The sequence below is a fragment of the Giraffa tippelskirchi genome, chromosome 10 (genome assembly GCF_054371585.1).
Source record: "Giraffa tippelskirchi isolate mGirTip1 chromosome 10, T2T-mGirTip1v1.2.pri, whole genome shotgun sequence".
In the NCBI taxonomy this organism is placed as follows: Eukaryota; Metazoa; Chordata; class Mammalia; order Artiodactyla; family Giraffidae; genus Giraffa; species Giraffa tippelskirchi.
In genome coordinates, this window is record NC_137284.1 from 95,966,635 (window position 1) to 95,979,802 (window position 13,168).

General features: G+C 40.2%; 1 protein-coding gene across 3 annotated transcripts in view; it reads left to right on the top strand.

Annotated features, from left to right (window-relative positions):
• Positions 1–13,168, top strand: part of STARD3NL (STARD3 N-terminal like) — a 60,198-nt gene that overhangs the window by 22,687 nt on the left and 24,343 nt on the right. For 2 of the 3 annotated variants that reach the window (XM_081536011.1, XM_081536010.1), the window contains one exon: positions 12,865–13,147. In XM_081536011.1, the coding sequence (XP_081392137.1) occupies positions 12,923–13,147 (225 nt within the window). In that variant the 5' untranslated portion in view covers positions 12,865–12,922. Of the gene's footprint in view, positions 1–12,737; positions 13,148–13,168 lie in introns of all 3 variants that reach the window. The other variant, XM_081536012.1, reaches the window with a different exon arrangement.

The following is a 13,168-nucleotide window of genomic DNA, read 5'->3' on the forward strand; positions in this document are numbered from 1 at the left end:
AATGTCAGTGTTCACTCTTGCCATCTCCTGTTTGACCAGTTCCAATTTACCTTGATTCATGGACCTAGCATTCCAGGTTCCTATGCAATATTGTTGTTCACAGCGTTGGACTTTACTTCCATCACCAGTCACATCTACAACTGGGCGTTGTTTTTGCTTTGGCTCCATCTCTTCATCCTTTCTGAAGTTGTTTCTCCTCTCTTCTCCAGTAGCATATTGGGCACCTACTGACCTGGGGAGTTCATCTTTTAGTGTCATATCTTTTTGCCTTTTCTAACTGTTTGTGGGATTCTCAAGGCAAGAATACTGAGTGGTTTGCCATTCCCTTCTCTAGTGGACCACATATTGTCAGAACTCTCCACCATGACCTGTCCGTCTTTGGTGGCCCCTCACAGCATGTCTCATAGTTTGATTGAGTTGGACAAGACTTTGTTCCTTGTGATCAGTTTGATTAGTTTTCTGTGGTTGTGGTTTTCATTCTGTCTGCCCTCTGAAGGATAAGGATAAGAGGCTTATGGAAACTTCCAGATGGGAGAGACTGCCCCTGGGGCAAACTGGTTCTTGTTCTGATGGGTGGGGCCATGCCCAGTAAATCTTTAACCCAATTTTCTGTTGATGGGCGGGGCTGTGTACCCTCCCTGTTGTCTGATATGAGACCAAACCTTGGTGGAGGTAATGAAGATAATGGTGACCTCCTTCAAAAGGTCTCCTGCATGCACTGCTGCCCTCAGTGCCCCAGATCCTGCCACAGGCCACTGCCCATCCAGGCCTCTGCGGAGACTCCTGGACACTCACAGGCAAGTCTGGCTCAGTCTCTTGTGGGGTCCCGGCTCCTCTCTCCCAGGTCCTGGTGCTCACAAGGTTTTGTTTGTGCCTTCCAAGAGTGTTTCCCCAGCCCTGTGGAAGTTCTGTAATCAAACCCCACTGGCCTCCAAAGACAAATTCCATGGGGATTCTCAGTCCCTTTGCCAGATCCCGAGGTTGGGAAATCTGTTGTAGGTCCTAGAATTTTCTTAGCAGTGCGAGAATTTCTTTGGTATAATTGTTCTTCAGTTTGTGGGTTGTCTGCTTGGCGGCTCTGTGGTGGGGTTAATGGCGACCTCCTCCAGGAGGGCTTATGCCACAGGCTGTGTGACCCAGGTAATTCTTCTAGGGAACGGCTTGTGATTTGTGGTGTGCTGAAGTGGTTCTGGAGAGGTTCTGGAGGAAGTAAGCCATGTGTTAGGTTAGGCAAGATTAAGACCTCTACCTGAAGGTCCCAGGCAGGTATTTAATAAATAATCTCATGAATTTAATTTGCTCCCCTAAAAAATGAGTAGGTATTGAGTGAGATTTACACTAGTTTATTAACAAATTTAGTTTTCTTTTGTGCCTTGACTTGCTTTGCCCATTTTTCAAGCTGAATTTTAAGATTTCACGACCTGTCTTTCAATATTCTTGTTTAGCTTCTAATGTTTTTGAATAGAAACTTGATTTTTATGTATTCAGTTCTGTGTCCCATTGTAGATTTTCTAAGAAGGAATTCCTCATCCCGAAATCATGTGTTATTTACCACAATTTCTTCTGCTGCATAAACCATAGGAATGATTTTGCTTTGTTAACTTTTTAGTAAAATCTTCAATATATTTTGATGCATAGATTTCTTTCTCCATGTACTTGAACAGCTGATTAATAGCTTTCTTTTGCAACTGAATTTTGATGATATCTTTATCATCTGTAGGTATTTTTTGGTTTACACAAGTTTTTCCTTGCAGAAAAGCTTAGGGAAGTACAGGCCACACAGTGGTTTGTCTGTAATGAGTTTTCCTTGACCATCAGTATGCTTATTGTTGATTTAATTGAACTAATGCTTAATATTTGAGAAATTTGCTATTAAAGTCCATGTTTCTGGCTTCTACTGATGAATAATCTTGTGACCTCTACGTCCACACGTCTGACCATGGAAGACTGGGCACACATCTCTCTCATTTATAAGTTTTTCCTTGTCTCCTGACACTGACTGTCTGTTGCTTGCACTGATTTTCCTTCAGCTTACTCTGGTGTTTTTCTCCTTATCACATATGTTTCCAAACCTGGAGAATAAGAGACTTGAGAGAGCCATAGTTTAAAAAAAGTGGAAGGTGGTGGATATCTTTGTGGAAAGGAAGGATTCCCCCCCTCCAAGATTTGAAACCAGTCAAAACATACATAATTTCAAAGTTCTTCAGCCCACATAAGTTTAAGTTGTATGCATGCATGCTTTCAAAATGTAGTTAAACATCTTAATGGGTAAACAGAAATATGCACCTTCTAGTTAGGTTTCATTTTTTTCTTTCATATGAATTTTGACTTATTTTTGTGATGTTTCAGGAATACATTCTAATACGTGGGACCTACCTCTGGGAGCTATTGTGAAACTTAAATGACATAATGTGTGTTAAGTACTCAGAATTGCACCTGACTCAGTCTCAGTGTAGGGAAGGATTTTATTATGTTGATATAAGGCATCCACTCTGACATAATATAATGATAGTTAATAGGTGGAATACGTTTATACTTGTGTTCTTTTGTTCTTGTGTGTTCTTGGTCAAATTATGTTAGGATTATACTAACTTTGTTTAATGAGGGGACAGCTTTTCTTTCTTTTTAATGTTTATCTTTTATTTCAAATTTTGAAACTCCTGTCATACTCTCTGACTCTAGGCGATCTGTGTCAACTTTTTCACTATTCTTTTTTCGATGGTTCATTCTATCCAAGCCATCTATGCCTTCTTGATGCATCATATATATCTCATTTGTATTGACTTATTTATGATTTTTAAACGTGATGCATATAAAGTATCACTTACACTTTGAAAAATAGCCTCTCCTATTTATATTATGAGCCATGTATTCCTTTCTTAATCTCCCCTTCCCAAACTAAGTTTTGATTTGGGGGGGAGTTATGTATGTAATTTAAATTTGTGGAAATATTCATTCATGTACAAAAGTAGAGGGTTTAATATAATGAATTACATTGTAGTCATCACTCAGATTGGAACAATTATCATCATTCTTGGTTTGAATTTATTTATTAATTGTATCATTGTTTTTCATTTTTTAAACTTTTTCCCCATGGGATAGTTAGAGCTTTTATAACTTTATTGTTTAAATGCCCAATTCTTTAATCTTATGCAATATTGAAAAAGTAATTAGAGCACTTTAAAGAAGTGAATTTGATAATAAGCCTAATTTTGACAGCATTCCACTGTATTTTCTAAATAGTCTGTTTTAATTGTTAACTATTTTTATCTCAGTAGTTATTTTAGAAAACACTACTATGTTATACATTTCTGTTTTATGCATTATTTATTCTGTATTTTGCACCTAATTGCAAGGCTTGCTAAATTATATATTTTTAATAGTCTAGCTTTATGATCAGTATTTTGAACATGGCATATTATATCCTTAAAATAGCATATAGTATGTAGGGTTGTAGGTTTGAAAAAATAATTATCTTTAAAAAACTTATAGTGTTTGAATAATCTATATCCATTTGTGTCTTTAACATGCTAAACAGATAAAAAAGTAAACTGTAAAACTTCCCATTATGATTATAATCTATCACTAAGTAAGCTTTCGCATTTTCTTAGTTTTTAAAGATGCATTTTGTATTTCTGTTCTTTCTCATAAGAAATACATGGATACCGATTGGTAAATCTTAAACCTGATTTCAATTATATTGTGTGTGTGAGCATGTGTGCTAAGTCGCTTCAGTCATGTCTGGCTCTTTGTGACTCTAAGGACCGTAGCCCATCAGGCTCCTCTGTCCATGGAATTCTCCAGGCAAGAATACTGGAGTAGGTTGTCATGCTCTCCTCCAAGGGATCTTCCTGACCCAGGGATCAAACCCGTGTCTCCTGCATTGGCAGGCAGATTCTTTACCACCGGCGCCATCTGGGAAGCCCTTCAAATATATTAGACTACTATCAGATCATAGCTATACTTGCTTAGGTTACGAGTATGTAACTTCAGAGAATCTTCAGAACTTTATGCATCTTGAGTTTTTTAAGTTTTTGTGTACTTATTAAAAATCTCTAGCTGAACTATGTACCCTCCCCAGGTTTTTACTGAGTATGAATTTGTAATCATACCTAAATGCTTGCAAGTCAGATTGAGAATAAGCAAATACTGTATCACCGTCACAGAGTCAAGTTCAGTTATTACAGCTTTGGGTTGAGCTTGGTAACTGTCATGCACTTAATAATTCTACTTAAGAAAAATGATTATTACATGTAAGCTTATGAAGAGATATTGGAAGAATACTGAAGTGAAAATACAACCTTTCTATAATTCTCTTTTGAAATATTCCCACTTGCATACTATATATAGGATATGCTAAATTTTTTGGTGGCTAACCATCACTAATATGGTCTCTAGGTGCTATTCTAGGAGCCACTCAAGAGCAATTTTGCATGATAATACCACTGAGGGTCATCAGGAGACATCTTGACATTCACCTCCCCAAAAAAGCTTTTCAGTGGTATCACATTCATGACTTTGTTAGCTTTGAGTCCAGCCGTCTTTCTTGTTGACTGAGAAACCTGATTTTGTCAGCCTCTGTGTCCAGAGCCCTATGAGAAGGGGCACTTCCTCACACAGGTAAACTCACATCTCAGAATCTGCAGTAAACAACGTAACTGCTGTGTAGGCTGTTTATCTCAGGCTAACTGGTGTGCTGTTTCCCTGTCACATCTTAATAAGAAGCACAGAATTAGGACAGGTTGTGGGAGGCATGTCGGGAATTATTAAATTGTTCAGTAACAAAAGGCACTGATGATGCCCTGATGCCATCATAGTAATCGTAGGAATCATCTGGCCAGTGTGTTGAAGACTTAAAATCCAACAGACAAGGTGCCCCTACTTGAAGGGTGCCAGGCTGGGCGTGGCTGCCATTTGTTTGTGACCCTGTTTTTCCTGTATTTTGCAGACTGGCCACCCCCCTTTCCCGTGGGCATGTTCCCACCTTTGAACATATGTCCAGTCATCTTGTTCTTGTTTCTTGGCCTGTGAGCCATTTTGCTTCTTTAAGGACAGAGCACATCTACTCTGATTCACTATGTGTTGATTTTATGGTTTAACTTTCAGAGGACAGTATTATCTTAATTTCCTGTTTTAGTCCTGGTGATATAGGCAAATGTATAAAACGCCCAGCAGAGTTTCATACTTGCACATAGATTTTTTTCTTCTTCTAAGTATTTCATTCATTTTCAGTTGGAAAATTAATAGGATCTTCTGGAAAAGTTTGATTCCTTGATTCAGGAAAGATTTTTAAATTTATATCAAACAGTTAGTGAGTGATTTTATTTAGATGCTTTAAATTTTTTTTATTTATTAACTTAAAATAACTTTATTTTCCAGACTTCTCTATACAGTAATTTCCTATTGCTGCAGCTGCTAATTTGAAAGTAATGTGTAGGTGTTTTAAATTTCAAGCCAATTATCTAGATTTTAGAACAGCTTTTCTAGACATTATATTAACTTGGAGTATGTAAGACATAAATTAATCCAGGACTATTTTGAAATGTGAGTGCCGGAGTCCTGCTCCAGCTAGTCCAGGGGTTCCCTCAGGATGGATGGCGTCGGCGAAGGGAAGAGAAGACACAGCGAGTCTAGGCAGGTGTGAAGCAGCGTCTGAGCTTTATTTTTCAAAGGGAGTTTTTATATCTTAAGTTGTACATAGAGGAAAATGTAAAGTGTAGAGTCATGCCAAATCTGCTCAACGGGTCAGCAGTTTTTGACCCCTTTCGAAACCAGGATACTTTTTGTATATCTTAATTACAAAAGTCTCGTGTTGTTTCATCCTTGGATGAAAAAGTCTCATCCAGGGATGAAAAGTCTCATCCCTAGAGAATCCCAGGGATGACGGAGCCTGGTGAGCTGCCGTCTGTGGGGTCGCACAGAGTCGGACACGACTGAAGCGACTTAGCAGCATGTTGTTTACATCATCTTCTGGCCTGGAGGCCTGCTAACATCTTATGACTCTTTATTGATAAGGGTTGATCAGCCAGAACACCTTTTCTAAAAGTATTTTTGTGTCAGGCACAGAACGTACCAGCTAGATTAACAATTGTCTTATTATTTTTATATTAGTGCTAAACCTTTATTTCTGTAAGTCTCTAACTATTATACTTTTATTATACAGTTTCAACATGTTAGGAGCAAAAACAAGAAAGTAAATATTGATTGAATAACAGTTTTACAGAATAATATTTCTTATGTTTTTCTAATAGGTTTTCTCCCCCTCGAAGGGTTCTGTGCCCATTGGGATTTTTTATGTGTTCAGGCTCTCAATGCTGTTTATTGTTAAGGAGCAGTCATGCACATTAGCTCTAAAGGCACAGGCACATTTATCAAACAAACTAAGATACTAACAAGAGGAGTTTAGATTAAAATACTCTCCTTTATGAATAATCTTATAGAATGCCACCGTTCTGGGGGCATGTTGATTAGAGTTTTAAATTGACCTGATTAGAAAAGGATCAGGGAAGGCCTTCTGCCTAAGTCACAGAAATTAGGGAGCAGTCTATTATAGCAAGCATCAGAAAGATAGATATCATCTTTAAGGTGAGTGCTGAGGCAGCACTGAGGCATCGAGATCCCTGAGGCCTGAGTTGCCTTGCCCTCCTCACCCATATTTACTGTCTCCATAAATCATTGTTGTCCTTCAGAGTTCCCTCTTAAGTGTCCTTGTGATGACATTGTAGCTCAAGTTTGTCTCTGGGCTGTATATCACATTCCTCAGTTTATTTCTTATCTCTTTAAATCCTGTTATCCCCTAGTAACTTAAGCTCATCATCTCCTAAAAAGGCTTTTAGCTATTAGTATCTCTAAAATTTCCAGTTTCTATAAGCTATAGTAAAACATGCCAACACTACAACATACCTTAAACTTTTAGCTTCTAACTATTCTTAATTATTCCTAACCCCTAAACTCAGCAAACTTCTTTTGCCATAAACATTCCCCTTACAGGCAGGTTTCAGATAACAATGTTTCCCATGGTCTCAAGCTGCAGCCTATGTGCTCATCCTGGAGCATTCTTTGTAAAGATCCTTGAACAAATGTCAATAGTTAACTTTATGGATTATAACATTCTTTCCAGCCAACTCAACCGGAGGAAGGAAAGGACAAGTCAGAATCACAAGACCTAACTCCTTCATCCTGGGTCGGTGCCTGCAGGATGAGGAGAGGGGGTTGGGGCCGTGCCTCCATTTTGTCAGTCATGCCTATTGCGGCTCCCGACATGTGAGCATAATGATAGTGGACATTTGCCAAAGACAGGTTTGTTTGATCTTGATTTTGTTAAATTTCCTGTAGTTCTTCATTGTGATAGTCCTCTAGCCCAGGAAGCTGGAATGTAACACAAATTCATCAGCTTCCTAACCTTGGCCACTGCCAGACTTTCTAAAGCCACTGTCATCAGAGTTCTACCAGGTCTTTCTTTACCTTGCAAGGTAGAATGGACATACTAGAGCATTAGTATCAGGAAGCGCAGGACAATGAATCATTTGTTGTTGTTGTTGCTTAGAATATCTTTACTGCAAAGCAACTTGGGATATTCTAAAAATATAAGCAGCTCATCTAAACAGACACTAAATAGAGGTTTTTATTTTTTGAAAGTTTGAATAGTTAGTTGAATTCTGACATGTAGAATCCCCAGGTCTTCTTAATCATGCAGAACTTTACTCATTTCACACTGATACCTTTAGAATAGAAAGGTTGTCTTACTATGTTTTTCTGATACTCTGGATTAGTTTCCTTTCCACAGCACTGTCTTCTCTGTGCATGCTTACTTTCAAAGCATCTGTGTTTTTTTAGCTATCAAGCCTTTTTATAATACTGGCACATTATGCTTGTAAATGTCAGGTTACTCCCATGTTGTTCCCATTCTCCACTTCTAGCTATTTCATTTTGGAAACTGTCAGCTCTAAACAGGACTTTAAAAAAACCATCATGTACCAGGTCTCATAACACGTGGTGGGCCTTGCAAGAGGATAGCCAACTCGAGGTGCTTCCTGCCCCCTGAGAAACCCAGTGGACAGAGTGGGTACCCCTGAGGCAGCTCTTGTCTTTAGGGACAAGCCCAGTGACTGTGTCCCAAGGGGCGTTTGAACACCTTCTTATGTCCCTCCCTGTTTCCTTCCAGGAATCTGACAGAGAGGAAGGAAGTGGAAGACCCAAGTCTTAATCCTCAAATATGTCTTGAAATATCTTTCAGATGGGTGAACCCTCATAATCCACGTAGGCCTCAGCTGCTACTTTTTTGTTTTCTCCATCTGTAAGCAAACCTTTCTAGGCAAGAATAATTTCAATAACAAGCATGAAGAAAGCTTTGAAGCAGCACCTTGAGACACATCCTTCAGTTGTAGGACTCTCTGCCTGTCAAGCAAGGGAGGGGGAGTAGATGAGAGTGGTGGACTCAGATGCCCCCAGGCAAGGTCGAGGCTGAGGCCAAGTGGAGAGTGTGGGCTCCATCTGAAGAGCTCAGCAGTTTCTTGGCTTTGTTCTCATGGTAAGGGAATGCAGGCCTGGGCCATTCTGTGTCTTTTAACTTTTCCAGAGAAACTAGACATCTGGAATTTCACTTGAAAGATCATTATTTAAAATGTTAGCAATTAGTTCAAAATCTTTAGAAATCCTGTACAAGACCAAGCAAAACATGTCTGTAAGCCAAATCTGCTCCCCAGGCCTCTGGATAAGTTGATGACTAAGGTCTTGCTGAGTTAAGTGTTTTTAGTGTCTGTTATTCTCACATTCTCTCTCTCAGAGTAGAACATACAGTGTCTTGCTGTGTCTTACTGTGGCCGGAAGTGATACAGGGAAGAAGGCTGGGAGCCTGGGTTGAGAGACTTGATTTGACTGCCCCCAGTAGGTGCCCAGAGGCCTTTCCACTTCTCCCAGGAGACTGTGGGACTTGTGTAAAATGCTTGGTGTGGTGGCTACTGCCCCAGAGCAGCTGCTGTTTACCATCTGGGTAGTATCAATTCTGTGTCGAAGCAGATGGAGCTGAAGTTTTGGCCAATCAGTTTTACAGCCAGCCTGGGGACATCTCAAAGATATAGCAGCTCAAAGATGTAAGCTCTTCTTTCTGTAAGCAAAAGGATCTCAGATTTTTGTTTTTCTCCAGGTGTGAAGGGTATCATGGTTTAGGAAGCTACCAGTATAGATGGGACAGGGTTTTTCTGCAGCTCTAGTAGTGTGGGATTAAGGGAAGAGAATAAGGCAGAGAGCCGTGCATTGGGCTAAAAGTACTGCTGAAGTGGCCCTCAGGTAAGCCAGCATGAGACAAGACCACCCGTGCCTGAGCTGTGCTGTGTCACAAGGGCCACCTGTGGAAAAATAAAGAGGAGAAGGAATTATAAGTTTTTCCTCATTGAAGAATCAGAGCATGCACTGGAAAAATTAATATTCATCAATTAGCCTAGTTTTTGCTGATTACAACACAGTAACTCTAAATTTCAGCTAGCTCCCCTTTGAAAAGGGGATGGAAGCAGCAGTCCCCCTTTTTAGAAAGTTACCAATAGTGAAGTATTTTAGGCTTTGTGAACAGTATAATCTCTGTTGTGACTATTCCCTTCCACTCTCTTCGTGTGAAAGTATCCATAGCAATCGATACCAACCACGGGAATGGGTGTGGCAGTATTCTGATGAAACCTCTGCATTCAGAAACAAGTAGCCTGCTGCATTTGACCTACAGGCTATAGTTTGTTGACTCATATTTTAGAACATTGGCAGCTGTGATAGATTGAAATATTTGTCAGCAAATACTCACTTACCTTCTTCTCCTCTTTGGATGGAATGTATACATCTCAGCTCCATGCCCTTTGGACTTTAACCAACAGAATATGAGCAAACATGATGTGTACAGAGATTCCACTGTGCTTACACAGTTGAGCTTGTCCCCTGTGCTCTTGCCATCTGCCATGAAGAGAACATGCCCCAGGTCGTCTTGGACCAAGGGGAAAGACAGACAGGACAGTCTAAGACAGACTTAGACCCAACACACAGTTTGAAGCCATGCTCTTCTATGCATCACCTGAAGCAGAGTTGCCAGCTGGGCTCAGACTAGACCAGCTGAACTGAACTAGACCCATGAACTTGGGAATAAATGTAGATTGTTTTAAGCCTCAGAATTTGGGCATGGTTTGTGAACACAGCTTGACTGTCAAAATAGCCAACACAGAGGAGGAGTGTTACCTATCCAGATAAAACAATTAAGATATGAATCTCTTTCAAAAACCAAAACAACAAAAGAGGATTCTCATCTCCTCACAAATTCCAGAGAAAAATAAGGTGATGTTTTTCTTTACTTTATAACCCTTCACTCAACTCTTCCTCACCTGCCCCCTCTCCCATGCTTCTTCCATTGTTGGAATAAACCCTGCTTTGTGATTCAGGCCCCCATATGTACAGCTGATAAGTACTTAACACCTCTTTAGAGAGGCATAGCTTTCCTCCAGCCAACTCCAGAGAGGACTCAGTACAAGAACTGGGTGTTTAATATTTTCACCATTGTATCTGGGAAAATATCCAAGCTCTTCCTCAAAAATGAGCAGTAGAGGTTTCCGAGAGCCCACTCTGCATTATTGTGTGGGCTAGATGCTAGGCAGGATTTATCCAGTCAATATCTGTTTTGTTTCTGCTGCATGCTGTGTGCTGAGGTGGTCCCTAAGGACACAAGGGTGTGCAAATCAAATTCAAGGCCTTCAAGGAACACTCCAGCTAGCAAGAGAGATGGGCAAGTTAAGTGGGTAATTAAAGCACAGTGTGGTAAGCATTATCATAAGTGGCATATCCACAAGCTTGAGGGAACTTGGAGGAGATGTACTTGGCCTTGCCTGGGGATAGGAACATGGGGAGCATTTCAGGGAAGTTTTCCTGAAGGAATTGACACTTGAACCGAATCTTTCTGAAGGACATGATTAAGGTGAAGTCCTGCAGTTGTAGAGCAGAAAAGAGGCTTTAGAAGTATCTTCAACTTTACTCATTAAAAGGAAGCTTTCACTCCCTTTTAAAATTTCAGTGTGTCCCAGACAGAGGTCCATCTGATGAGTCAAGCTGCTCAGAGCAGTCTGTGCCATGGGTAACTTTACTGTTAAAGCCGTTGCAAGTAGCATCTAAACATTCTAGCTAATTAGCAGTTATATAAACACATGTATGAAAAATAAGGTAATGATTCTCATTTCCCAAGTCAGGTGTACACCCTTGCATGATGTCAGTTTTTAGTTGGAAATAGCCTCAGATTTCTCGGCTGTTGGTGTTTGCTGTCCTTTTTCATTGGTGAGGGGAAAGGAGAATGAGTAAGACTAAGGAAATGATCTAATTACCTTGCAAATGGTTTTCTTCCTAAAAACAGTCCTCTATTTGAATTGTGAATTCATTAGATTTTCTGTGCAGTTTAGTGAATTTGAGCCATTGATATGACAATAAATTATTAAACAAGTACAGCCCTATTAGCACTACTCAGGCCAAGACCATCTTGTGCCCTCTAGTCACTTTTTCCTTCCTTTTGCTTGGGGATAATCACTGACCCAGCCTCTAATGACACATCAACTTTTGCCTTGAAGGTCTACAGTTAAGTTCCTTTAGATAACCAGAAGTAGGGTTACAGGATCAAGAAATACAAATATTTTAAAGTATCATAGTTAATATAACCAAATTGCTTTCAAAAATGTTATGTCATTAAATCACTACACTGTATGAAAATGTGGGAAGCACTTTTGTTCCTGAGTGTGGGGAAGGAGAGAAATGAAAAGCCAAGTGTAAAGATACAGAGTTCTGGACTGTGAGCAGGACCAAATGAAACCATATTACTTTAGGGAAATTCCAGCCATGTTTTGAAGTGATATTTTGCCCACCTGAAAAATGTTCTTCTTTCTCTGGACTTTGCCAGTCACCCCATTATGGCAGCAAGGAGAGCATGGGAGCCTTGTGCTGGTTAAGGTCTGGATGTAAGTGACACACATTACACTGGCCAAAGAAAGGCACAAGGTTCAGCAGAACCAGGGGTATATAATCCTCCCTCAGGGAGAGATGATGTAGGAAAGGAAACCAGAATATTTAGCAAAGAAAACCCATCGTAATACTCCCTATTTGCTGACTTTGTCCCATCCTTAGGGAGATCAGATCGTTCAGATTACCAATCTTTTATTAATTTTAGAAGCACGTGCTGGCCTTGAGAGGAGGGATCCTGTGTCTCCATATGGGACAGTGATTGTTGCAGTTATCAGTGGGGTGTTTGCATATGGTAAACTTCTTAGGGTGGGCATAGTTCTTTCCTAAGGAGAGGCACAGAAATGTACTTATTCATTAACAGGTAATGGAAATGCTAAATTTGGCTTATTAGATACCTGTGGTGGAAAGCAATTCCTCTATAGGAAGTACATTTTTTCATAGCTGATTTGCATGTTTTAGTTACATGCTGTCAGTGAAGCTGTTCGGTAAATGTTTCCTGGTCCACGGGGAATGACACTGACAGAATTGTAGAAATTTTCTGCCTGGCGCAGCAAGGGAGCTGCCTTGGCTTGTTCACCCAGAGGCATGCTTCAGGTTCCAGGCATACATTTTTGTTGTGGTTAACAACCTGTCTTTACCATTTACTGTAAATTTGTATTCTTCTTAACTGACAGCCTTTTCCATAACAGTTCTTTCTGGAGTAGTATCGATGGATAACATCAAGAATTGCTTCTCATTTCACTTTCTCACTGTGTCTTCATCAGGACAAAAATGTCTTCAGTTAAGACACCCTGATGCTCAGAGAGATGGACTGTTGCACAGGACGGGGGTCATACTGCAGTATCAGGTGGGCTCTGATTTAATGTGGTGTCTCTCTTCCATTCCCCAAAGATCTCTTCCCTCGAGGGATGGTGAAGTTGGAGAGAGGCTCCTTTAACCCTCCTGCAGGATGAACCCCCTGCCAGAAGACATGGAGAATACTCTCACAGGGAGTCAGAGCTCACACGCTTCCGTGCGCGACGTCCACTCCATCAACCCCACGCAGCTCATGGCCAGGATCGAGTCCTATGAAGGAAGGGAGAAGAAAGGCATATCTGATGTCAGGAGGACTTTCTGTTTGTTTGTCACCTTTGACCTCTTATTTGTAACATTACTGTGGATAATAGAGTTAAATGTAAGTGGGTTTTGGTTTTGT